This window comes from Chelonia mydas, chromosome 9, assembly GCF_015237465.2.
Source record: "Chelonia mydas isolate rCheMyd1 chromosome 9, rCheMyd1.pri.v2, whole genome shotgun sequence".
In the NCBI taxonomy this organism is placed as follows: domain Eukaryota; kingdom Metazoa; phylum Chordata; order Testudines; family Cheloniidae; genus Chelonia; species Chelonia mydas.
In genome coordinates this window covers 52,855,833-52,882,673 of record NC_057855.1, presented here as the reverse complement: position 1 = coordinate 52,882,673, position 26,841 = coordinate 52,855,833, and the positions used below count along the sequence as shown (strand labels likewise).

General features: G+C 47.7%; 1 protein-coding gene across 3 annotated transcripts in view; it reads right to left on the bottom strand.

Annotated features, from left to right (window-relative positions):
* The window catches only part of SLCO2A1 (solute carrier organic anion transporter family member 2A1), an 88,143-nt gene that overhangs the window by 38,929 nt on the left and 22,373 nt on the right, over positions 1-26,841 (bottom strand). For 2 of the 3 annotated variants that reach the window (XM_043522531.1, XM_027819346.3), the window contains exons 2-3: positions 19,893-20,030; positions 7,034-7,196 (exon numbers count right to left, since the gene is read on the bottom strand). In XM_043522531.1, the coding sequence (XP_043378466.1) occupies positions 7,034-7,196; positions 19,893-20,030 (301 nt within the window). The remainder of the gene's footprint in view (positions 1-7,033; positions 7,197-19,892; positions 20,031-26,841) is intronic. The other variant, XM_043522530.1, reaches the window with a different exon arrangement.

Genomic DNA, 26,841 nt, shown 5'->3' with positions numbered 1-26,841 from the left:
TGAGCGGGGACTGTTCTGATTAGAGATGGAGGAAACAGAAGCTCTCCAGTAAGCCACTTTTGGTACAGGAGTAAAGATAACAGTGTTCACCCAGAAGAATTGCTCTAAGAAGTTCCAGTTTAGCTTTGCAAGAGAGGATACTGAATTCCTCGCAGAGGCCAGAGTAAATCTGGTTTCAATCTATCGATCAAAGTGCTTGTTGGTTCCATTTAAAACAGGCCAAATAATAATGGTTATTTGGGGAGGGGAAAATCTGTATCCAGTGTAGAATAAAGGCATCATAGATGAAATATAATGGCTTTAGGGCATTTATTCATTAGGTCTTTTCATTCTAGTTTCTTGTTCTCCCCAATTGTTTCAACATTCCCAGCAACTCTTTTTAGTTAAGAAAATGACTCTGTGGCTTTTCTGTAGTTAGAGCAAATTACAACAAAACAGAAACAAATGTTTGTCAGGTGATTATAGATTTTTGCTGGCGTAATAGGACTGTGCATCCCAATAACAGGCTACCACAAAAATCCTTATGCAAGTTCATTAAAAGCAGTTCTTGCATGTGAGTGGTTTGTGCTTTCAGCATGAAGGAGCCTCCTTAACCATTGGAGATTTTTGCTTTAAAGAAAAGCAGAAGCAATACAACCATATTAAGGATTAATCTCATGCCAAATATTGTTTTGTAAAATCAAGTTGGTTACAACTTAATGAGCACAGAAATACACGCCAGACCTATAACATTACTATTTCTCTTCTGTTCAGCATTCTGCACTCCTATTACTTAGAGAAAGCCACCAGACAGATTTTATTTAAAGCTAACTTAACATGTGCACAAGGAAAAAAACCTTGGTATACCCAGCGGCCTCACAATTTAAGAAAAGGTAACTTGTGTGAGACACGCCTAGGATTAAATCTATTTCATCTGCTTTGGCATTGGAGCTTGAGAACAGTCAGGGCATGGGTACCAGGAAGGGCAACTAAGACTGAGCTGAGAAGAAGAGACCGATCTGGCTGGAAAAATTAGGACATGGCTATCATGGCCCATGGAGGGGCTAAATCCATGGGCACTTCTTTGACAATGTCCCCTTATACCCAGAGCCCCCAGCTGAGGTGAATGAGGTAAAGTCAGCTGGAGTCTTTCCATTCACTTCAGTGCTCTCCTAGCCATTCCTCTTCCCAATTCCCTCCCCAGGGCAACTGTTGTAGCTGCTAAGGCTGCTTTCAAACAACCCAATCGGGAGTCAGCTAGCAACATCTTGTGGATACCTCTGGGTTTTGGGTTGGTTGGTTTTGCCAACCCTCTATCCTGATAGAGATTCGTTCTTACATTTAAAGGGTGGGGTTTTCAAAAGGAACAAAGGGTCAGGTTTTTAAAGGTATATATGGCATATATATATATATGGCTAAAGAGGCATATAGATGTCTAATGGGGTTTTCAAAAGTACCTGGTCGTTGGCAGGCGGGATAAAACCTGAGGCCTCTGGAGCTTAGTGCATGAGCCTCTACTGCCTGAGCTAAAAGCCAACTGCCTGTTAGCTGAAGCTATAGAGCAAACTTATTAACTCTCTCTCTAAGTGGTCTCAGTGCCACTAGATGGGATAGAACACCGCACCCAGGAGGTGTGTGGGTTACATACTTACCCTAGCTGAGGAAGCGCATCCTGAGCTTCAGAGATTTCCCAGTTGAAATCCTGGACAAGCCCCCACTTGTAACACTGACAGACCCTGGTTGTCGGCAGGCGGGATAGAACCTGGGGCCTCTGGAGCTTCGGGCATGAGCCTCTACCACCTGAGCTAAAAGCCAACTGGCTGTTACTTAAGGCTGTAGAGCAAACTCGTTAATATCTCTCTCTAAGTCTCGGTACCGCTACATGGGACAGAAACCACACGCAGGAGGTGTGTGGGTTACACCTACTCCAATGGGAATTAAGTGCCTAGAGCCTTCAAAAAACTCACTAGGCATCTACTTGCCTTTACAATTCTGTCCCTAAGTGATTTAGGAATTTTTCAGAATGCCACCCAAAGCTCTGTGGGGCAGGAACTATAAATTCTTGTGTGTTTGTACAGCACCTAGCAAAACAGGGGCCTGATCCTGATTGGGGTATCTGGACCCTATACATTCTAATCATAACAGTAGTAATATCTTAACCCACAGAGACCCCAGCACTCCTGACAAGCATTCTGAGCCTTCCAACTAAGTCTGCGGCAATGCAATCTATAAATGCACATAGCCAGCTCTCAGGGGATTGCCTCTGGAAACCATATTACCATGGGAGCAGGCAGGAGTCTGGCACCAATAGAAGGTTGCCTAGTGCAGCATGGCAAAAGAATCTATCCACTCTTCTCACTCCCTGAAAACTTATCTCAGAGCTAGTTGATTATTCAGTGCCCTCTAGTTCTGGGTAACTAAAATAACAAATAGTGGCCAACTGAGCTCCCCAGAATACTTCATGGTGCTGCTATGGGAGTTTGCAGGCCTAGGTCTGTAGAGAGGGATGTAACTGTGCCACCTTTTCATATCACCACGTAACAGCACAATGTGCATGACTGGGCTTGTGCAGCACCACGTCTAAACACAGAATCACAAGGCCTTCTCCATCACTGGGCCCACACCAGTTTGCAGTGCAACAGCATTTGTCACATCGGCGGGGAGCACGGGTAAGGCTCATGCTATACCACAACCCCAAGTGCAACAGACACAATTTATGCACCAGCACAGCTTCATGAAACACCTGGAACAACACAGCCCAGGTGCACAAGACACGTTCGATGTGGACACACCTGTCCATGAATGCCACAGCCAGAAGCCACAAGGCTGTGTTTTGGTTCAGGCATTTTGACATATGAGGCTCTAATAAGAAAAGAATCAGAGCAGATGACACCTGTTCCCTGATCCATTTCATTGGTCAATAAAGAACAATTCCTGTTGTAAATCCAATCATTGTTCACAAACTGTCTAGCTGTGGGACCAAGGCTTCTTGGTAAGATCACTGGGACATGTGGCATTTGTCTGACATCCTACCCATGGCGTGTCTGTTAATCAGCCAACTTTTCAAACAAAAATGTTTGGGCATGGATGGAAGCGAGGCAGCTAGTGATATGGGTAAGAACCTGTTTTTCGTACTTGGCAGAGGATGAACTCTGGAAAACGTGTAGTTCAGTGATGGAGAGTTGTTTTTTAATTATGTTTAATAGAACCTGGGCTTCAGAAGAGTACTGGTCATGGCAACGTGTCCAGAGCAAGGAAGCACTGACCTGGAATAACAAAGCGAGGGGGCTTTGCCTTTAGGTTTCCCTGTCCCCCAGGGGTGAAAGTAACTGAGGACACTTACCGGTATGGGGCAGGGCGGGGGGTCTCCAGCCCCCAGAAGGGGCGGGGCCTTGAGCTGAAGGGCGGGCCTGGGGGGGGTCAGCATCCTCCAGCCAGCCCTTCCATGCTGTGTGGCCCAGGGCTCCCATTGATTTAAAGGGCCCGGGGCCCCGGATGCCACTGCTGCGGTAGTGGCAGTGGCAGCCAGAGCCCCGGGCTCTTTTAAATCGCCGGCCCCAGGACAGCTGCTTCCTTTGTCGTCCCCCCAGGCCTGTCGGTGGCCGGGGGGGAGGGCAAAAGGGCAGGGACATTAAAGCGCTACAGGGTCCTTTGCTGCGGCAGCGTTTTAATGTCCCTGCCCCTTTTGCCTCCCCGTTTACTGGCAGGTCAACCGACGGGGGGAAGGGGCAGCGCTTTAAGGACAGTCCTTTGCCGCAGCAGCCCTTTAATGTTGCAGTGCTCTCCCCCATCCCTACCCCATCGGCGGCCCTGCTGGTAGGGTCCGTACCGGCAGGGCCGCCGACAGGGAAGGCAAAAGGGGCAGGGAGTGCTTTAATGTGTGCTGGGTACGGGCCAGTGCGGGTTCTTACCAGTACGCCGTACTGGCCCGTACCGGCTCACTTTCACCGCTGCTGTCCCCACACCCTTTCAGCAGAGTTAGAATCAGCCAGATACCCATTATTGTTATTTGTATTCCAGTAGTGCCCAAAGGTCCTCACTGAGATTGAGGTCCATCACACAAGGTGCTGTACAAAGTCAGAGACAGTCCCTGCCTAGGGTTGCCAGTTATGGTTGGATGTATTCCTGGAGGTTTCATCACATGACATAATCTTTAATTAAAGTTTAATCTTTAATTCCTGGAGACTCCAGGCCAATCCTAGAGGGCTGGCAATCCTATCCCTGCCTCAAATTATTGCAGGAGCGACACGCCCTTTTGGAGGGAGACTTTAGTGAGTCTGAATCCGTCTCGTTTTTACAGAGAAGAACAACTAAGTCTAAGGGCTGGGTTTTCAGAATTTCACAATCTTCTTGTGGAAATCTGGCTCCAACTGAGCGTGCTCACTTACAAGGCTGGCCCTGGAAGGAGGAAGTTACAGATTCCTGATGGGTGCTGCCTCCATCTCTAGCCAGCCTGAAGTGGTACCACCACCAGCAACGTCTTGTCAGGCAGCAAACTGAGACGTTTGCTGGCACATGTAAACCTAGGATTGCTGCTGATATGCCTGAAAATGGGAATGTGCTTGCAGAAATGGGAAGCCAAGTGGATTGCATTCAAATTAGAGTTCTGGATGCCTCCCCCGCATTGTTCCAAGATAGTCACCCCAGGAAGGGGCTGAGCACAAAGCACCATCATGCTTCCAGCTCTTCCTGCTTATCAAGAGAATTGCTCTGGCGGCAGGGCACAGGAAGGCTGACACATAACAGGCAGAGATCAGAGTAACAGCCGTGTTAGTCTGTATTCTCAAAAAGAAAAGGAGTACTTGTGGCACCTTAGAGACTAACCAATTTATTTGAGCATAAGCTTTCGTGAGCTACAGCTCACTTCATCGGATGCACCCGATGAACTGAGCTGTAGCTCACGAAAGCTTATGCTCAAATAAATTGGTTAGTCTCTAAGGTGCCACAAGTACTCCTTTTCTTTTAACAAGCAGAGAGACATGCACGCATGTCCATTAACTTCTCTGGGCAGGCAACATATATCCACCATGTAAGATCCCCCATCCTGCAGGGATCCTTTGGCCCTAATCCATCTTGGCATTCACTTAAATAATAAGACATGATAGGCAAGTTATTTCACAGAGATTGCAGCATGCCTCATGGGTGTCAGAAGATGCGAGGGCAGAGGGCCAAGTGGGGTTAAGCCCTCCAAGAAGTGCAGCGATTGCCCTGAAATGCACTGCCTGAGATGCCTCAGTGTTACTATGCAACTGAATGAATATGTACGTGGAAGTCAAAGCTGTGCATTGGCATGACTGTGACGAGCTGAGATCCACAGTCCTAAAGCCATAATGTCATTTACGAAGGCTTCTCCTCACTGGAAATGTCTTCACGCCCCCTTGCAGGACAACTGCATTTGTCTTATTGCAGTTATCAGCTCCGGGGGCAGGAATGTTAGCGAAGCAAAGTTCCAGGTATATGTACAGGGGTCACTAAATGATGCTGTGTATTTATATTACGGCAGTGCCTAGAGGCCCAAACTGAGATCAGGGCTCCATTGTACTAGGCACTGTACACAGACATAATCCCTGCACCAAACAACTTGCAACCTCAGTAGACAGGGGAAACAGAAGTGAAGCGACTTGTCCCAGGAATCAAACCCAGTTCTCCTGACTCCCACCTCCCCGGCCCACACGGCCACTCTCTAAACAAACATTTGGCAGTAGATCATTTGTTTTCAATAGGTCAGTTAGTCTGTTCTGCTGATCCCTGAAAGAAAACAGTAACTAACAACAGTGCTGCTGACTCTAGCAAATGAATCACGTGTCCCGTGGTTGCAGAGCCTGCAATGGCAGCTCTTGTGATGACGCATAAAGTTCCTCTGTTCCCACCATTTTCAGGGCTGGTTTGGAAACATGGGCTGCGCTCTGAGTGAGAACTTGTGGGGCGCAGAACAGGGCCCCAGCCTTGCCACATCAGGCCCTATGGGAGTAGAATGGAACAGAGGGTTGTGGTGTTGGGAAAGAGCTACTGAAAGGGCTGAGGGCAAAGAGAAAAGGAAGCGGGGGTGGGAGGGGGAGTCTGGGTAGCAGTTTCTGGATCCCAGAGACAGGGGTGGTTCTGGGGCAGCAGAGAGGAAAGATAAATACAATAAAAATGAAGTATTTTTAGCTATTTCTGCAATTAATTATAATTGGATCCATTTTTGTAAATAAAACTGTCATTATTACTGGACAATTTATCTAGCTGATCACAATTATACAAAGCAGGCAGAAGGATTTAAAAGAAATGTATGAAATGCATTGAATATGAGGAGTAATTCAAAAGAAATAATGTTTGAGGATTATAAATGTAGTCACTGCTCTCAAAATGGGTTGTGTAGTTATGTCAAACTGGCTCAAACCCATAAATCTCTCTGGTCTTAAATCTTGTCCAGCTAAGCATCAGTCTTGAAGTCAGTCCACATTGTCCATCCCTCTTAGGGTTTGTACACCGGCCCATCATAATTGAGGTGTGAGGGGAAATACAGCTCATGTTTTCTAAAATAAGGGCATGATTCTTTGTGTCTGACTTATGAATGAGCAGGTGACTGTACCAGAGAATGGGAAGGAAATCTGGGGGGAAGGGTCAGTGAGGAACGGGGGGGAGTGAGGGGGGGGGGGGACTAGGAGGGCGGAGCTTGATACAGTCATAGGAAATTAATGACATTTTGCCTGTCTTAAAGGTTCAGTGGAGTCTCTACCCAGCAGTCAGGGAGACGGATGCATGTGTGTGTGCAGTAAAGGTTGTCTTTTCAACCCAAAATGACCACACGCACACTGGCAGAGGAGCAGAGGAGGGGAGTTAAACGACAGAGTAAAAGCCATGATTTGGTGGGTTTTTCAAATCTCAGGATTTCTGCTCTCTTGCAGCTGGCAATACTGCAATAAGTTCAGTTCTTTTACACGTTCTGCACCCCCAGTGCATTCCTGGCAAGGAGAAGGAGAGGGTGAGCATCCTGACTGGGGAGGCTCATGCTGCCCCCAGCGGATGTGGTGGGGAGTTACAACCCCCAGGAGGATATCAAGTCACTTACCCGTGTTCATTTGGGCAAACTCGTACCGGTCAGAGAGGAAGTGTGGAAGGGTCACCAGGAAAGCCCCCAGGGCTAGCAGCAGGCCCCCCAAGCCGATAAGCCGGGGGCGGTGAACTCGATTGCCAAAGTAGCTGACGAAGATGATGAGGACAACATTGCCAATCTGGGGTGGGGAGAGCAAAGTGGAGAGAATGTCATGGAGGGCAGGAAGGAGACGCATGTCTGAGGGTCTATTCTCCACTGGGGCCTCTGGATGCTACAATCACCAAAATGAAAAGCACAACAGGGCACCATGCACTGAGAGAAAGGGGTGGAGGTCACTACAAAGGCATCATTAGCCACCCTGTCCTGAGACAGCACCTCACAGCATCCCCTCTGATAGGACAGACTTAGGGCATGTCTACACTACGAAATTAAGTCGACTTAATTTAAGTTGATGTCCACCCACCAGAGTAATTAAGTCAGTAAAGCATGTCCACACAACACTCATTGTAACGGTGGAGTGCGTCCTCACAAGCAGTTCTTGCTTCAATGCAGAGAGCAGTGCACCATGGATAGCTATCCCACAGTGCAACTAGCAGCAGGTGGGGTTGGGATGGACTTGCAATGCCTCATGGGACCAAGACATTGTTGCAGGGGGGAGCAGAAACATGACTTCAATCTCCATGATGCAGCTTCCTCCCTTCCTACCCTGATATCAATGGCAAACCCATGTTTTTTCATGCCTTTTTTCAAAATCCAGGCTTAGCCGCACGTAGCCCGAGAAGCATGAACACTTCTCAGCTGTGCACTGTTGTTGTGAGCATTACAAACACCTCACATCTTATCCTGCAGTATTTCCAGAGCTGAGATAGGAGCTGTCATAAATATAAAGGGAAGGGTAACCACCTTTCTGTATACAGAACTATAAAATCCCTTCTGGCCAGAGGCAAAACCCTTTCACTTGTAAAGGGTTAAGAAGCTAAGGTAACCTCGCTGGCACCTGACCAAAATGACCAATGAGGAGACAAGATACTTTCAAAGCTGGAGGGGAGGCTGGGAACAAAGGGTCTGTCTGTATGTGTGATGCTTTTGCCAGGACCAGGTCAGGAATGCTCTTCAGAACTTCTGTTAAGTTAGTAAGTAATCTAGCTAGAAATGTGTTAGATTTTCTTTTGTTTAAATGGCTGGTAAATAAGATGTGCTGAATGGAATGTATATTCCTGTTTTTGTGTCTTTTTGTAACTTAAGGTTTTGCCTAGAGGGATTCTCTATGTTTTGAATCTGATTACCCTGTAAGGTATTTACCATCCTGATTTTACAGAGATGATTCTTTTACTTTTTCTTTAATTCAAATTCTTCTTTTAAGAACCTGATTGCTTTTTCATTATTCTTAAGATCCAAGGGTTTGGGTCTTGTGTTCACCTATGCAAATTGGTGAGGATTTTATCAAGCCTTCTGCAGGAAAGGGGGAGTAGGGCTTGGGGGGATATTTTCAGGGGAAGACGTCTCCGAGTGGGCTCTTTCCCTGTTCTTCGTTTAACACGCTTGGTGGTGGCAGCATAGGGTTCAAGGACAAGGCAAAGTTTGTACCTTGAGGAAGTTTTTAACTTAAGCTGGTAAGAATAAGCTTAGGGGGTCTTTCATGCAGGTCACCACATCTGCACCCTAGAGTTCAGAGTGGGGAAGGAACCTTGACAGGAGCTGCCACATGGAACATTGTGATGTCTTTCAAGCAGCCCTGCTGTAAGCCATAGAATGAAACAATTCCCGGTTGCTGCTGGCAGTCATGCAGCAGTTGAACATGGTGGAGCACCATTTCTGGTCCTGGGAAACAAGCACTGACTCATAGAATCATAGAATATCAGGGTTGGAAGGGACCTCAGGAGGTCATCTAGTCCAACCCCCTGCTCAAAGCAGGACCAATCCCCAACTAAATCATCCCAGCCAGGGCTTTGTCAAGCCTGACCTTAAAAACTTCTAAGGAAGGAGATTCCACCACCTCCCTAGGTAACACATTCCAGTGTTTCACCACACTCCTAGTGAAAAAGTTTTTCCTAATATCCAAACTAAACTTCCCCCACTGCAACTTGAGACCATCAGCTACCACTGAAAACAGTCTAGATCCATCCTCTTTGGAACCCCCTTTCAGGTAGTTGAAAGCAGCTATCAAATCCCCCCTCATTCTTCTCTTCCGCAGACTGGTGGGATCACATTATTATGCAGCTATGGAATGATGAGCAGTGGCTGCAAAACTTTTGAAGGCGGAAGGCCACTTTCCAGGAATGTTGTGCAGAGCTTTCCCCAACCCTGAAGCACAGCAATACTAAAATGAGACCTGCTCTGACAGTGGAGAGGCAAGTAGCGATTGCTCTGTGGAAGCTTGCAATGCCAAACGGCTACTGGTCAGTGGGGAATCAATTTGGAGTTGGTAGATCCACCATGGGAATTATTGTGATCCACATTTGCAGGGCCATTAATAGACTTCTCCTAAGAAGAGTAGTGACTCTGGGCAACATGCAGGACATAGTGGATGGTTTTGCCACAATGGGGTTCCCTAACTCTGGTGGGGCTAGAGAGGAAACACATATCCCTATCTTGGCATGAGGCCACCTTGCCAAAGAGTACATACATCGAAAAGGTACTTCTCAATGGTGTTGCAAGTGCTGGTGGATCACAGGGGGCATTTCATCGCCTTCAACTGGGATGGTCAGGAAAGATGCATGACACGCATCTTTAGGAACATAGGTCTGTTCAGAAAGCTGCAAGCAGGGACTTTCTTTCCAGATCACAGAATAACCACTGATGATTTTGAAATGCCAGTAGTGATCCTGGAGACCCAGCCTACCCCTTGCTCCCATGGCTTATGAAGCTGTACACCAGCCACCTGGACAGCAGTAAGGAGTGGTTCAACAATAGGCTGCAGAACAGTGGTGGAATGTGCCTTTAATAATAAGAAGAGCCCAGTGAGGAGCTCTGTGTCTCCAGGAGGCTTTGAAAACACATTTCAGTAATGAGCCACAGTAATGTGCGCCGCTTATCTGTGTTGTGCCTTCCCATACCATCCATGCCGTTGCATTAATTTCCCTGTGCCTCCCCTCCTCCCGCAAGGACCCCATTTTTGGAATAAATAAAGAGTATTTCATTCTCCAAATGATGACTTTTATGGCACAAACATAAAGGAACAGAAAAATAATTTAATCTTGGGCAAGCGGTGGGATAAAATTGGGAGGGAAGAAACCAAGTCAGCTTGCCTGTGAAAGCACAGAAGTCTTGACCCTGAAAGGTCTTTGAATGACCACTTTTTGTTCTTAGTACCCTTCCCTGGTGTTAAGTAGAAGGGATACTGCACCTTCCCTCTCCCTGTCCCTCAACTCCTGGAAAGTTTTGGGGGAGGGAGATTGGGAATAGGGCAAAGTTTGCAGGCTGTTCTACAGGGGCTGCAGGGGGAATCTAGCCTTGAAACTCAAGCAGATGCCTCAACATGTCCTTCATAATCCACAGCATCTCATCCTGTGGGGCACACTTATGCTCCTGGGATGTTCTCCTGCTCTCCATGTCCAGTTTTTCAGACAATTAAATCCTCCAGGCTCTGAGTTCCGTGTCAGCTGTCCCAGAGGCGTTAGTATCTCGCTGAACATGTCATTACACATTCTCTTTTTCTGTCTTCTAATCTGCGAAAGCCTCTCTGCCAGTGTGGAGGATGCGCTGAAAGCCAAGCTTTCCACTGTAAGGCAAGCAAAGCACAAGGCAACCATTGTCAGTGCATATCCGGGGTCTGGTACAAGGTTGCTATTTAAAAATCCCTCCTTTTATTACACTCAAGTGCAAGCCAGAACATACTCAGAATCTCTAGCTAGTCAATGAAACAGTTTGCTGTTCCAGCCATGGTGAGTATGGCCCAGTAGGATGAATGATGGGCCTTGTGCTGCACCTTTGTGGGAAACCTGCATCAGGAGCACAGGTGGACAATGCCCCTTCCCCTTTGCAACATAGACATTGCTTTGAGACCAGAGACCAGCCTTAAGCCTCCCAAATTGCTACCTGTCTGAGGCGATACCGAGGAGGGGGATGGCCATGAGAGAACACAGAAAGCCCACTCCCCCTTCCCTTAACACTGATGGTAGCGGTTGCCCTGGGTTTGCAGATTCTGAGGTCAACACCAATCCCTGCCCCAAACCACAGGCATGTTAGGGACACCATGGTTGAGGGACCTGGAAATCACCATGGGCAGGGAATCACATGCTTTATTGTTTGCGGTACGAGCACTTGTAAGGAAAACTCCCACTGTCTCCTCTAGGTGACCCTATGTGATATCAGTCTCCTGAGGGTAACAGAGGCAGCAAGGGAGCAGATGTTGCAAGCACCTGGGTTCAGACCTGGTCCTTATGCTGCTATGCTGTGTACCACAATGGTACCAGCAGGTTAATACTAGAGTGGTGTGGGAAAGTGTCCTACCGTGGTGGAAGAAATAAGGCAGCCTTTCCCAGAAACCTGCTGCAAAGGATTACAGAGTACTTCCATAAAAGTTTCCTGGGGATCTCCATAGAGGATTCCTGGGCCATCCCTGTGCACATAAACAGTCTTTTCCAGGGGGGCACTTTCTGCATAGCTGGAGTGGCCACTGGGAAGCAAATTCCCACTGCACCTAATTTTTTCTTCAGATTAAACATAAAATATAAAAACACGCAACCCCTACAGTTTGATTGGAATTGCATACTCACCAGAGGTTCCTTCCCTGGCATCACACCTGGCCACCATGCTGTCCTGCGACTGGCTGAACTGCTCCGGCATTAAAAATAGCTCTTGGCTCTCAGGGAGAATGGTCCCTCACTCGCCTGTCTCCCATTCTCCTCCTCCTCATCCAGAATGTCCTCCTTGTTGTTGTCTGAGGTGGCCCGGGACTCAGACTCCCGGGAGGTATCAACGCTGGGTTTGGGGGGTAGTGATGGGGTCACTGCCAAGAATCACATGCAGCTTATTGTAGAAGCAGCACGTCTGTAGTGCAGAACCAGAATGACTGTTCGCTTCCCTTGTCTTCTGGTATGCCTCCCTTGTCTTCTGGTTCTTTGATTTTCATGCAAAACTACTGTATGTCCCTGCTGTAGCCCTTCTCCCACATGCCCTGCATGATCTTTCCATAGATGTCTACATTTCTTCAGCTGGATCGGAGCCATGTCTGCACAAACTCTTCTCCCCACAGACCAATAAGGTCCACCACCTCCTGTGTACTGAAGGCTGGAGTGCCATGATCAGGCCAGCTGGGCTGGCAAACTCTCCACGCTGATCAACAGGAAGTGGGAATTCAAAAGTTCCCAGGGCTTTAACAGTGGAAGGGCTGTTTCCTGTGTACCTGGCTGCTGTGCAGCGGAGTTGAAAACAATCTCTGGAGTGGTCACAGCGGAGCTTTGTGGAACACCTCCTGGCGGCCAATTCAATTGACTTACACAATGCTGCATCTACACTGCCTCTCTGTTGACCCATCAATACAGAATTAAGTGCTGTGCTTCTCACAGAGGAGGAGTAATTAAATCGACATTACAGGCGAGTTAGGTTGGTGGAAGGGACCTGGTAGTGTAGACACATACATTTTTAGGTAGGCATAAGGCAGCTTCCATTGACCCAAGTTTGTAGTGTACACCAGGCCTTAATGCTTATGACTGATGGGAAAGAGAAAAGAAGAAGGGAAAGTGAGTGGAGAGAGGGAAACAGAGGATGGCCTCAAGAAAGAGTGAAAGTATGCAAGGAGAAAAAGAGACAATGGAACAAAAAGAAAGAGAGGAGAGAGACAGGCACATGGGGTGTCTGGAGTCCCTGGTCCCCAAAGGAACAGCCAGAAAACCAGGAAAGCAATGCTGGCCAGAAGCTGACCTTTTTTTGCCCAGGAGAATCATAAAATCATAGGGTTAGGAGGGACCTCCAAGGTCATCTAGTCTAACTCCCTGCCGAGATGCAGGATTTGTTGTATCTAAACCATCCAAGAGAGATGATTTGCATGCTATGCCTCTGTTAATGCAACCTAAAGTGGCATTTGCTTTTTTTTTTTTTTTTTTTTTGCAACAGCATCGCATTGCTGACTTACGTTGAGGTTGTGATCCACCATAACTCCCAGATCCTTCTCAGCAGTGCTCAGTTCCCCCATTCTGTATTTGTGCATTTGGTTTTTCTTCCCTAAGTGTAGCATTTTACATCTGTCTTTGCTGAATTTAATTTTGTTGTCTATAGCCCAGTTCTCCAGTTTATCAAGATTCCTCTGATTTTAGCTGCATCCTCCAAATTATTGGCAACCCCTCTAGCTTTGTGTCATCTGCAAACTTGATCAGTATGCTCTGTATACCTACATCCAAGTCATTAATGAATATGTTAAACAACACCGGACTCAGAACTGATCCCTGTGGAACCCCACTTGAGACCTCCCTCCAATCTGACATCATTCCACTAATAGTTACTCTTGCTTTGTGGTTGTTGAATGTGTTTGTGTGAGGGCCCAGAAAAGGCCAGATAATGATCTAACTAGACTGGGCTTCACTCTTTTCTGGGAATCACTAGCCTGTTTTAAATATCCCCTTTGGGGTAAATTGTGCATTATTATTACTGTTTTTTAAAGGACAATGTTATTGCTCACGTGTAGGGCCCTACCAAATTCACAGCCGTGAAAAATGAATCACGGACCATGAAATCAGAGCTCCCCTGGAAAATCTAGCTATTGGAGGAGAGGAGGAGGGAGGGGGATGGAGGTGGGGGTGGGGCAGAGCGCCTCAGCTGTGCGGCTCCTACTATGCATTGGGCTCCAGTTGCTAGTGTCAGCCGGGCTGGGGAGGGATGGGACTTCCTCTTTCCCTGTATGACTGTCCTTGGGGGGAGATCAGACCCACTTCCAGGTACCTCCCCTGGGTGCAGGAAGCTTCAGCTGGCTCTGAAGCCAGGTCAGCCAGGAGAGGTACCTGGAGGTGGATCTGATCTCCCACCCCACACCCTCCTGGCCAAGAGCAGCTGTGCAGGGGAAGAGGAAGTCCTCCTGTCCCTCCCAGCCTGGCTAGGACCAACAGCTAGGAGTCCCTGGCTGGGGTGCTTCCAGCAGCACAGGGAGATCAGACCCACCTCCGGGAACCTCCCTTGGCTGCAGGAAGCTCCGCGGCTGCTGCCTTCAGAGCCCAGCTCTGCAGGCAGCACTGAAGTGAGAGTGGCAATCCTGCCACCTCCCTACAACAGCTTTGTGACCCCACATGACCCTGCTTTGGGTTGGGATCTCCACCATTACCACACTGTGAAATTTCAGGTGTAAACATCTGAAAATGTGAAACTGACTAATTTTAAAACCATATGACTGTGAAATTGACAAAAATGAGCCCTGACTTTGGTAGGGACCTATTCATGTGCTAAAGCTCAGCAGGTTTCCTTAAAACACCAAAGTGGATCATCTGAATTCCAGACTTGGCTTCTTGTTGTCTGGGGTGTCATGGATTGGGGCAGACTTTGCCAGAAGAAAGGGTTCCACTCAGCTTCCAGCAAGTTAACACCTGTTACTGTTGGATGATTTAGGGTTCTTTCTATCCTCGGCTGGTGTAAACCATCCTTGCTCTATTGACATCAGCGGGGTTATGCTGATTCACACCAGGTGAAAATCTGGCCCTAGATAGCTTTCAACATGCACACAAAAATATGCTTCATAACAGTCCCCTCATAACAATCCCCTTAAAGGATTTGAATATACGACTAACACAGTGGTTCTCAAACTATCGTACTGGTGACCCCTTTCACATAACAAGCCTCTGAGTGCGATCCCCTTTATAAATTAAAAACACTTGTTTATATATTTAACACCATTATAAATGCTGGAGGCAAAGCGGGGTTTGGGGTGGAGGCTGACAGCTCATGACCCCCCATGTAATAACCTCGTGACCCCCTGAGGGGTCCTGACCCCCAGTTTGAGAACCCCTGGACTAACACAACTAAATCCCCACATGATGCTTTGGAAATGTCCCTTTTGGGAGCTGGCATAAACTATCGACCTTCCTCCCCCGCCCCCCACAATAGAATGATAAAGTCACACTGCATCACCACCTCCTTTCCCATTTGTTCCTGGTAGAGATAGGTTCTGGCTCTGGCATCTGAAGCTCTGTAATGTGAGGTGACGTTTGGATCTAGGTGTTCAGTTTGAAGCCATTTCCCTAGTACAGCTGTAGAGATCTCAAAACAGTTCTACAGAGTGTACAATTCATAGCCAGAATGGGTGAGTTGCATAAAGTTATAACTACATGGGTTTTGTCAGTTGGAACAAACTTAACATTATTAAATTAGTTAATTGTGTCTAAATATCCTTTTTTATATATTTGTGTGGCCTGACTCGTTTGTCTCTTGTGATTGTTGAAATTTCTTTAAAGTAAATGAGAAAACTTTATAATCCCAGAAAGACAGGCGGGGAGCTCACATAAAAATATTATAAAGTGCTGAAACAAAGACAACTCTGTTGTTTGAAAATCGATGGTCTCTGAACAGGATGACAGAGACTGTTATTTCACCCCCCTAAAAGTTACTGCTGTAATGGAACGTCCCACATGCTATCTGCCTTGCTCTGAAGATGAAGTGTCTAAGCACAGGGCAATATCTTTTATGGATGAGAAGTCCTGGGGAAATTGGTATGTCCCAGCTGTGAGTGTTAGGACGTGGTTCAGGGCTTTGCCAGAACATTGCAGGGGGACTGACGTTATAATCACTTAAAGCTGGTTATTTCGCCCATTCAAATTGGAACTTCGGTAGCTGTTTCACCACATTTTAGGTCTGAGCCAAAGCCCAAAGTCAATGGAAAGAGTCCCACTCACTTCAAAGGAACTTTGGATGTGGACTTTTATCTAGAATGGTTTGGAGCACAGGAAATGCACTTTCCAGGAGAATGACCACCCTGCATTGCTAGGGTGCACATTGTAAACCCATATGGATGTGGATGATGGGTATAATTTGTGACACTAAAAGCTTAGGGTGGGATTTTCAAAGATGATCAGCATTAGCCTAATTCTGCTGCCCTTGAAGTCAGTGGTAAAACTCTCATTGACTTAACGGGAGCAGAATCAGGCCAGAGCTGAGTGCTTTTGAATAACTGTAAGGCTAGAATTTTCAAAGAGGGACTAGGAGAGTTGGGCAACAGGAGATGGGCAACTAACTTTCTTAGACTTCTTTGAAAATCCCACCCTAAATCCATAATTTGTCAGTTGAGCACCCTACGTAGATACAGCAAGTACCATTCCAAGTAAGCGGAGCGCCAGCATTTGTCCCAGAAAGTCCTGAGAATACGAATGTGAATAAAATATATTAGACTTTCACAGGAACTAGATAAGCTGTATTTGTTTATTTCACAAAATACACCCAATTATGCATTCTGGGGTGCATGTGTATTTGACCATTGGTTACACAGCAAGAGAAAAAAATAATTCCTCAAAATTGAGCAATCGCTAACTTTCACTCCCCACAAAAGAACCTGGGAAAAGAAATGGGCATCATGCCCTAAAGGACAAACATGGACTTAGTCAGACCAGTGCAGTGCAGAGATTAAGATTTTCCAATAAGAACATTTAGTACCCAGACAATGACATCTAGGGCTGTTAGCTGGCGTACCCTAATGACCTCAGAACCAGAGAACTTTCCAGTGAAATGCAATAATCTAACCTAGAAGTCACTGAGGCAGAGATCACAGTGGTGACATGCAGATCCGAGAGAAAAAGCTCACAAAAATCTGGCCTGGCATAAGTGAGAAAAAGGGGTTTGAGGGCACCAATGGCAACAGTGATTCCAGGAGGAAACAGGGATCCAAAAGCACTTCTGTGAACTGCTTTGGAACAGAGAGAAGAGACCCCTCTCACTGATGCAGATGGAACCACACCTCCACCCCACTTATTACTTATCCTCAAGATCCTTACCCAACCCATTCTGGGACAGATTTTCAGAAGGGCTCAACACACAACATGCTGAACTCTCTTGAAAAATCGGAACATATGGAACCTACGCCTGTCCAGATTAAACATCCAAATCTTGCCCAGCAATTGGGTTAGACTGAAAATCTGTGTCATCCACAACCCATAAGAACAGGACAGAGCTGCATGACATCACAACATAGAGGTGATACTATTACCCAAGTCATTTCAGTACCTTCCTCAGCAGCTCCACATATACATTGAACAGGAGGGTTTTATAGGACCTTGTGTAAGCTAAATACCCCATACAAGACATCTAGCAATCACTTCAAACCAACCTCTAGGTGGAGAGCAGGAGTCAGATGGCCAGACTGCTAGAGATACGGCATATTTATGTGAGCGGCGGCCTAATCACCCATATGTGAAGGAAGCTGGCAACCTGCCTTCTGACAGGGAAGTGATAACAATCTTAATGGGCCAAATTAAATTTATAGAGAATGAATGAATGCACTAGAAGGAAAAAGGAAATAAAATGTTTAGGATGAAAGAAGGAAAGAGAAGTATTTATCTGGGTGTCTGACCAGTGCTATCTAACTAGCTACTGTCTAAGGCACTTCTACACCACCTCTCACCATGCCTAGCTAACTGTTGGCCTCTATATACCACTGTGCACTGATTTCGTGCCAGGACCTGCATTGCAATGTTACTTGAGTTTCTCCAATTGGAGCTTCCCATTTCAGGAGCCGTACGTGTAATAAGGAACAGCCTTGATGGAATTCTTGGAGAGAACGTGCTGTGCATGTGCAGCAGCCACCTTGTTAATTAAACACCTCTGAGGTTTTACATTTTTCCTTTCCAGACTTGACTCTGCCCCATGCCAAAGACCAACCACCTGCCAAATTTTAGGTTTAAATCACAGCTGTTCCTGAGTCATGAGTAGCTGAGTTATAACTTGAAAACAGCCAAATTGAGGCCAGCCCAGCAATATAGTGCTACCGCTACCCAAAACCATGCAGGGAATGCAAGTTCAAAGTCAGTCCTTTGCTTCAGGGCCAGCAGGGGCTGGGAGCACTGGGGAGCGTACTCCATTCTTGGGGCTGTTGATGGCTGTCTCTGCTCTTAGCAATGGCCAGAAGGAGCTGAGAGTGTTTGGTGAACAGAGGCACTGATTCACATTAACACTGCTGCAGGAGTGGAAGGGGACTGTTTACACATTCCCTGTTCAGGGGCTGCAGGGTCTAGTGCATCACTGGTGCAGAGCTCAAGACTGCCCGTAGTCCTGATTCAGCGGGGTGCTTCAGTATATGCCTAACTTTAAGTGCCTTGCTGAGTCAGGGTCTTAAGTTGTGCCCCTGTTTCAATGTCTCTGTTGCAGGAGCATGGAATTGCCGGGGCTCAGGTTTGCCCCAGAGATGCCCCCCACTCCCCTCGCCCACATTTGGAGCCCTCCTTCCTCTAACCTGCCCCCACTCTGACACCGCTGAACCTTCCGCCCTCCCCAGAACTCTGCATGCATCTGCAGCTGCTGCAGAGATGGCACAGAGCAAGCAGGACTGACTCTGTGTTTGGGCAGAGGGGCCTATGCATCTGTGGCATTCTCCAGGGGATTCATACCTGTCCTACAGCCCCTTTTGCACCAGTCTAGCTGGATCTATGGGCCCTCCTGGGCACCAGGAGTGCAGGGGAAAGAACAAAAAACCTACAATTCAGCGGCTACACCACAGTTGTAAGCCAGATCCCAGCCCAGAGTGAATGACGAAATCTGAGTTAGGAATGCCTGAAAACAGGGATTTCTCATGGAAAATGCTGACAGATCCCTAATTATGATGGCACTACTCCAGCGCTGCTATAATAAAACCTACCAGCATTTGGTAATGCTCTATTTTAGTCCCAGGTGATGCGAAGGATTCAGTAATGTTTTAACAAATACCCATGAAACAAATTGGGGGTTGCACCTTCATGTAACAAGACATTACATATTGCTCCCAGCAGCACTTCTGAGGTCTTGGCATGACGTTCATTTCAGTTAAAACCATGGGAGTAGCCTGCCTCCACTGCAGATAGGCACCAAGATGTAGGTCAGGTTCTCTTCCCAGCAGTGATTAAAGCGGGAGAACCATGTTCTAGCTTTAGCGGTTTCTCTCTCCCCCTTACGTCTCCGCTAAGACTATCCCCTTAGGAGGATTAGAGTGTTCCAGGTCACAGTGGCCTCTAATGAAGAGTCCCACTAGCTGCCATCCTCTAAAGCTGTGTGCAAACTATACTTCTTTCCCTGGAATGGCCCCATCCCTCTGTAGCAAATGGTGGGAGCACCAGTGTAGACAGGGCTAAGGCCACCCCTGAAATTTGAAACTGTCACGCTTGTCAGAGTGTGACATGACGGGCAAAACACCAGCGCCCAACTGAGCCCACCTGAGCCCTGACTACAATGGCATTCCCACCATTGCTGTCACAGCTGGGTGTGGCAGCCACGGGGAATTTTAGGGACACGAAAGTAGTGCAGATGAGGTCCAAATGTCCTGCTTCCCCTGCTGGCTCCCAGCTTTCCCACTGTGACCCTGAAATCCTGCAGCACCCCTGCTGGTGGGAGGGAGTACTGTAAGTGGTGTGGCAGAGACAGAGGAGGAGCACCAGGGCAGATGGCCCAGTCCCGGTAGGAAGCATCTGCCCTTTAAAAGCGAGAGGAGAGGTGAGGGTAAGAGGAGAGGGAAGAAAGGGGTGTCTGGAGCAGTACTCTACTCCCCAGACAACAATTCTAGTCCCACAGTCCCTTAGACTCCTGCTCCTCCCAAATCTCTGTTTACCCCGATGGCAGGAGTCTCTGGCAGGCAGACCCAGCAATCAGCTCATCTGGCACTTGTAGGCTTTGCTAAGGAAACACAGAGATAGGGCCCAGAGCTGCTTCACAGAGAGAAATGCCTCCAACCTCAGTCTCCCAGCCGAGCCCATTCGCGTGCATCTCAGGCAATTACCTCATGCAGGCTGGAGATGAAGCCGGAAGAGAGACTGGAGAGCCCAAAGCGCTTCTCAATGGTGGTCAGGCTGCTCTTGAAGTTAGCACTGTAAAGAAGCTGGAATAACTGGAGAAGGCCATGGCAAATCACAAACACCTGTGAGCAAAACAACATGACATTACAGTTAGTAACTGAGCGACGCCCCTACAGAGCCAAGAGCCACACCCCATGCTGGCGTGTAACCAAGTCAACAGTCATGGCCACATCCACTTTACAACCATCACACACAGCATGTGTAAACCTAACAATCAGCTGGGTCCAGGAGTCACCCTCACAACCTCATCAGTCAGAGGCCTTCCTTTAGGAGTGATTTCATTATTAATTTGTTTGTGCATGGGCACAATTCCCCAGCATGTTATCTGCTCTCAAGGCCCCGTCTCTGCTACAGCTGACCGAGGAGACCAGGATGGAGCTCAGCTTCTGGATCCATTCGTCTTGCTTCTGGCTTGTTGGCACAGTGACATGAGGTCCATTCTCACGCTGGCCTGATTCCCCCAAAGGCAAGCATCCCCCTCTGCAGCACTCCCAGCTTACAGACTCAGACACGAGCTATGGGCAGAGCAGCACCAAGAACAATACGGGTTTCAGAGTAGCAGCCCTGTTAGTCTGTATTCGCAAAAAGAAGAGTACTTGTGGCACCTTAGAGACTAACCAATTTATTTGAGCACGAGCTTCCGTGAGCTACATCCGATGAAGTGAGCTGTAGCTCACGAAAGCTCACGCTGAAATAAATTGGTTAGTCTCTAAGGTGCCACAAGAATTATACAGACCTCCTGCCCTGTGCAGGCTGAATGCCTTCAATGAGGGATTGCGGGAGGATGGTAAGAGCTGGTAAAGTGTGTCCTGAAACCTAGCTAAATATTCCTGTGCCGCCCAACAACTCCAGGAGAGTCACTCATTAGTTCTTTGCCATCTATAACAAGACAAAACTAAAGCTCCATGTTATCTTCGTGGGTTTCCCTAGAGTTCTGTGTTCTCTGCTGCCTGCCGGCTAGCAGAATAGACCCTAGGCACACTGACTCCCTAGCTAAAGGGATCTGTCATCCTTCTTCCCTTGCGCCGATGCATCCAGAGCCCTACCCATGTCTCACCGCCGCATGTCTGACATCTTTTGCTCCCCAATGGACCTCACAGCTGCAGAGGTGCTTTGAAGGAGTCGCTGTGCTGGCTAACACCGAGGTTTCTAGGGTGCAGCTGAGGCCCAAAGCCAGCGAGACACGGCTGAGCAAAACTGGGGACACCATTACGGAGAAAGGAACTGCAGCAGGAGCAGCAGGCATGCCACAGCCAGAGGAGAGTGGTTCAGCACTGGCCTGCTGCAGGGTGACTTGTCGCCAAGCCTCTGTACTGCATTGGCACCCACTTGTGTAACCCTGTGTACTGCCTCTCTCCCACATGCTTTTGTTTTCTTTGTAGCTGACTAGCTGAGCAACGAAATCAGAGCTGCTCAGGTAGTGGCGGCATTGTACAATGGGTAGGGCTGGCCTGGGATCCTGGAAGCCTGTCTGCTATTCCTAGCTCTGCCACTGACGTGCTGTGTGCCCTTGGGCAAGTCTTTCCATGCCCATTTAAGCTGTAAAATCCGGGGCCAGGGACTGTGTCTTATTCTGTGGCTGTGCAGTGCTCAGCACAATGGGGCCCTGAGCTCTGCTGGTGGTGCTAAAATACTAATAACAGTGATTATGATTTTTAATAAAAAGTAAATTCAGAATTAGACTCAGGAACCTATACATTTTGTTTTGACCAGTTTAGGAGCTAGGAATCCCTCAGTCAGCTCTTTGCCTAGTAAGTTTCACCCAAGTGTATTCTTCCATGGCAAGGCTGATGGGGGAGCCATTAGTGAAAAAGCCATAGCAGGGGCTAGATCAGGCTTGTGGTAAGCATGAGTGGCTCACTCCCTATGTGGAGGCTGCAGGATGGGAAGGCTTACTCCTTCATACGGTGGGTGATGTGGTACAAGCTGAAATGGAATCTTCCACTATTGTGAGTGTGAGAAATTCTGCTGTGGGCCCCCTTCCCAGGACATCTGTGTGCTAGAACAAGCCGGACTTTTAACTCTGCCTGGAATTCTGGACTTTAACACTCTATGCAAGCAGTTGCTGGGCAGTCCTGGCCTGATAAATGGTTTACTGCCTCGACTGCAGCTGCTTTACCGACCTCCTGTGACTTTTGCAGCTAAACCTGCTTCCTTGCTGCACCACCAGAACTCTGGAGTAGGAAAACGCATGGCAGGGGACTCTGGTTCTTTAGCAGCAGGCTGGCTATAGATGCTTACGAAGATGGAAAGGTCTCCTGAAAGGACTGCATGCATTATTCCTTCTTAATTAATTCATTAATGTTTGTGCAGGGCATCGAACATGTAATTATGCAAGAGAAATGCTAAATATTATGACTCAGTAGTACTATGTATGTGTTCACTTTTATGGCTGCTGGGGATTAAGGATTATATACTGTAACATATTTATAGTGTTTAATAACCTGGAATACATAGTTTTATTGCATTTTATCAGTTGCTGCAAACAACATATCCTTTTTTCCCTGCTGGGAAGTAATTGATTGAGTTTGGGAAGGAGTGGTGTCTAGTGGTTAGAAGATGGGACAGGAAGTTGAGAATCCTGGGTTGTGTTCTTAACTCTGCACTGATTTATTATTTGTATTACACTGGTGCCCAGAGGCCAGGGTCCCATTGTCCTAGGTGCTGAACAAACGTCTAACAAAGAGACAGTCCCTGCCCTGCAGAGAGAGACTTACTGTGCTGTCCAAGCAAATAACTCAGTGCCAGATTCTCAACTCATGTATATCAGTGTAAAATGGAGTTGAAGATCTGGCCCATTATCATCAAGATGTGCCCCCATTTCAGTCATATATAAAACAGGTGAAACAATCCCCCATCTAAGAGGCCGGGTTATTGTTTGTAAAGAGCTTTAAGAACCACAGATGAAAGGGGTTGTATCCGTGCAAAGTATTACTACTACTTAAAGATCTTTATGGCATGACAAGAGAAGCAGAGAGCTGGGATCCCTAGGGCCACACTACCTATGGGGCCTGGCGGAGGAAACCAAATGTATGGGCTAGCGCAACAAATAGAGAGTTGGAGAGGGAATATGTAGGCTACTTGGGGTGGGGCGGGAATACGATCAAAAGAGCAAGGGTAAAATACAGCAAGGAAGTCATCCGCTTCCGGAGATGGAATAGGACGCTCTCAAACCTCTTTGATCTATATTTAGCAAGCTCCGTTTTCCTTTATTTTCTTGGGAATATGACTTGTCCAAATTGTGCCAATACTATCTAAAAAATAATTAAAGATAGGGAAAAGTCTTTTTATGTAAATTCTCAGGAAATCAAATATTTGCCGGACTCCGGAAGAATGCCCAGCAAAGATAAAGTTGGGAAGCCTGGACCTGCACGCTGGGGATGAAAGGTATCACAGTGCTAACAAACTCCTCAAGTCTGTGGCTGGGATAATAATAAGGATTATTCTCTATTGGTACGGTGGTAGCGCCTGAGAGGCCAGACACAGCTGTGAGGGCGGATGGGAAAGACCATAGAATCATAGAACAGAATCATAGAATATCAGGGTTGGAAGGGACCTCAAGAGGTCATCTAGTCCAACCCTCTGCTCAAAGCAGGACCAATCCCCAACTAAATCATCCATGGAGATCTTATGCAATGTTAATGCAGCAGTGTCCTCTGGAAATGAAAATGAAGCATGTGAAAGGAAACTGGTGATTTTCCCCAAGCTGAGTCCAAACCAAAACCCTATATCCAATCTTTATGTCTCTGCCATGAGCTGCACCAACACCCCAGATCCAAACAGCATGGAATCTGAAGGTTTCATATCTGGATCAACACCTGAACTTTCCCAAATTTCTTGGGGTGAAATCCTGACCCCACTGAAGTCAAAAGGAGCTTTTTCCATTGACTTCAGTGGGGCCAGGATTTCTCCCTGGGTGTTCAGATTTGGTTTATTATTACAGAGCTAGGTTCAAGCTGTGAACTTGGATCTGAACCGGGATCCAGATCTGGGGTTTTGGTTCAGGCTCCTTCTCAAACTCAAGAGTAAGGTTGTAGGATAAGAGGAGACTCCATGGGGACATAGATATCTGGTAGAGTGGATACACTAGCATGATTGCAGGCAGAGAAATTGGAGCCAGAAGAAAGGGAGAAGTGAGGGAGGAGATGGGCTCAAGAGGACAAGTTGAGGGTCAGAGGCCAACAATAGAAAGGAGAGCTCCGAGTCAAGCCTGGGCCAAAGGTGGCTTCTTGTGGAGAGGAAGAATCTCATTGACAGATCATGTTCAACTAGTTTTTGAAAATCCAGCTGGATCCTACTTAAGGAGGGCTTATTAGGAAGTATTAGAGGATGGGGGCTGGGAGCACCGAAGGTACAGAGCAGCTGGTGAGAGTCTATGGTGCAAAGGGCTAGGCAAGAGAAGCAAAGCTGTACACAAAGGAGAGGGCGGAACTGAGAGGATGAATTTACATGGAAAGAGTCAGCAGGCTCCCAAGCCCTTCTCCAAAAGTGCTCAGCAGCATGGAAAAAAACAGGAAGGTCCAGAGCTCTGGGGAGAGCCAAAGGTGGGCAGTGGAAGGGCAGACAGAGCTGGGAGATGAAAGCCCAGGCTCGGAGAGAAGAAAGGTTGAAAGCAGAAACCTTGATGGCAGCAGAAGGCAGCGAGGATGGGGAAGGAAACCAAGGGCTAGATGCAGCAGAGGAGTCCAAAATGGAGAGACTGGACATCACAATTGACAGGATAGGGGAGAGCGGCAGATACACTTGTTCAAGGAGAGCAAGTGGTGATGAGAGAAGGAATTCTCTGCCCTCGTGCCAATGATCCCCTTCATTAGGAGTCACTAGCTGGATGGCAGAAGGAACCCTCTTGAGGGGTGTTGACAGGAATTGAATCCGTCTGACTTTCCTTGGCCAGACCCCCGACAGGATAAGGCAGGGTGACAGAGGGGGTGGGGAGAGGCGTGACAGTGGGGCCTGAGGCAGAGAGTGATGCAGGGAGGGACCGTGGGGAAGGAGTGCCAATGGAGCCAAAGGCAGACAGATGGAGGAGTGTAACCACTGCTAAGGCAGGGGAGTGCAAGCACTGGATAACACCTTTTCCGCAATCCCCACTGAGTAGCAATGCAAAGTATGGGGGAAACTGAGGCACACACAGGCTTCACAAATATATTATAGAAAATGCCCAGAGTCACAAGCTGTAGCTCAGCAGGCCATGGTTAGAGCGGGATGGGGGCAGCATGCTCTGGTGGCTAGGGCTGTAGCTCAGCAGGCCAAGGGTCCATTTATGACTCTGCCACTGACCTACTTGGGCACGTCCCTCCCCCTCTGGTTAGACTGGAAGCTCTTTGGGGCTGGGGCTGTCTCTCACAGTGTGTCTGTAGCACACCTAGCATATCTCAGCTGGGGCTTGCCAGTGCTAATGTAATATAAACAACTATCCATTTTACAGCTGAGACCCTAAGGGCACATCTACATGGTGAAAACCCCCTGCGGTAGTGAGTCTCAGAGGCCAGGTCAATGGAGTCAGGTGCGGGCTGCAGAGCTAAAAATAGCAGTGCAGACGTTCTAGCTCAGCCTGGAGCACAGGCTCTGAAACCCGGCTAGAGGGAGGGTCTCATAGCACAGGCTCCAGCTGAGCCTAAATGTCTACACTGCTAGTTTTAGACCTGCACTGGGCACCAGCGGCAGCTGACCTGAGCTCTGAGACTCCCTAGCACCAGGAGAATGGGGGGTGTTGGCTGTATAGACATGCCCTAAGGCCCTGTCTCTATGCAGCAGCAATTTGATCCTCTCCCTTCCCCACTACTGTAACTGATGTGTAGGATTCTCCTCCCCCCACAGGAGCCTGGGTGACCCCAGCTGAAGGGGCTGGTTTAATAATACTGATTTTTAATACTCTTTGCTGCGGGCGTCTGTATGCAGAGTGAACAACACACTAACAAACTCAGGGAGGTGGAACCATCCCAAGTGAAGGTGGGCACGGAAACCTGGCAAATGCGAAGACCAGCACCTGATATCAATGGCTGTGAGGCCAGGGGATGGGAACTGAAGGGCAGGGGAGTTTTATTACTCTGGAAAAGCTGAAATTGGAATACCACCCACAATATAACAAAACAGCCTCTGACCTAGGTTAGTTTCAGGAGCCAGGCTGGATTGTGGAGTTTTCCAGATGTGCTTTGGTCAGTCTCGAGCTGATATAGCTAGGTACCTGATCCAGGAGTTCCCTCACATCCAGCAAACTAGGTGCTTACTGGACTAAGAATGTCCAAATCCCACAGAGGCGTTGTGCATAAGTAACGGTGAAAGGCGCTTCTTGGATGACTGGAGTATCCCTGAGCACTGGCCTGAGGAGGACTGAGGAGCTGGACTGAAAGCATCACTCTGAGGAGAGAAGATACCCGGCTTGTGATAATGAAGGGGAAGTTGTTTAAAGGCACAAATGGGAGCTGGGCATCAAACTCCCACTGTAGCTTTGCATGTCCCTTAGCAGGTCTTTGACCTCCTCTTTTTCTCTAACCATTCCCCTGGTGTCTTTCTATGTGTCGGCCTGTCTGCACTTGGCTTCAATCTCTCCCTTCTCCCTCAGAATAATTTGTCTATAATTCTCCTTCTTCTTTAAACGTTGCTGGTTTTTCCTCTTTCCTCAAGATGTTCTGCATTTATTATTATTACTGTTATTATTATGAAGTGGATCACAGCAGTGATACCCAGCCAATCTCAGGCATCACTGGGTTAGGGGCTGTCCTGACACATAGTGGGTGACTGTAAGCGCCTCAGAGCATGGACTATCTAAATAACCAAGTCAGACAAAGCAAACAGCAAACCAGAGGCAAAGCAACAGCAAACCAAAGGCGGCACGCGAGCTGATTTTCAGCAGCACTCACACTGCCCGGG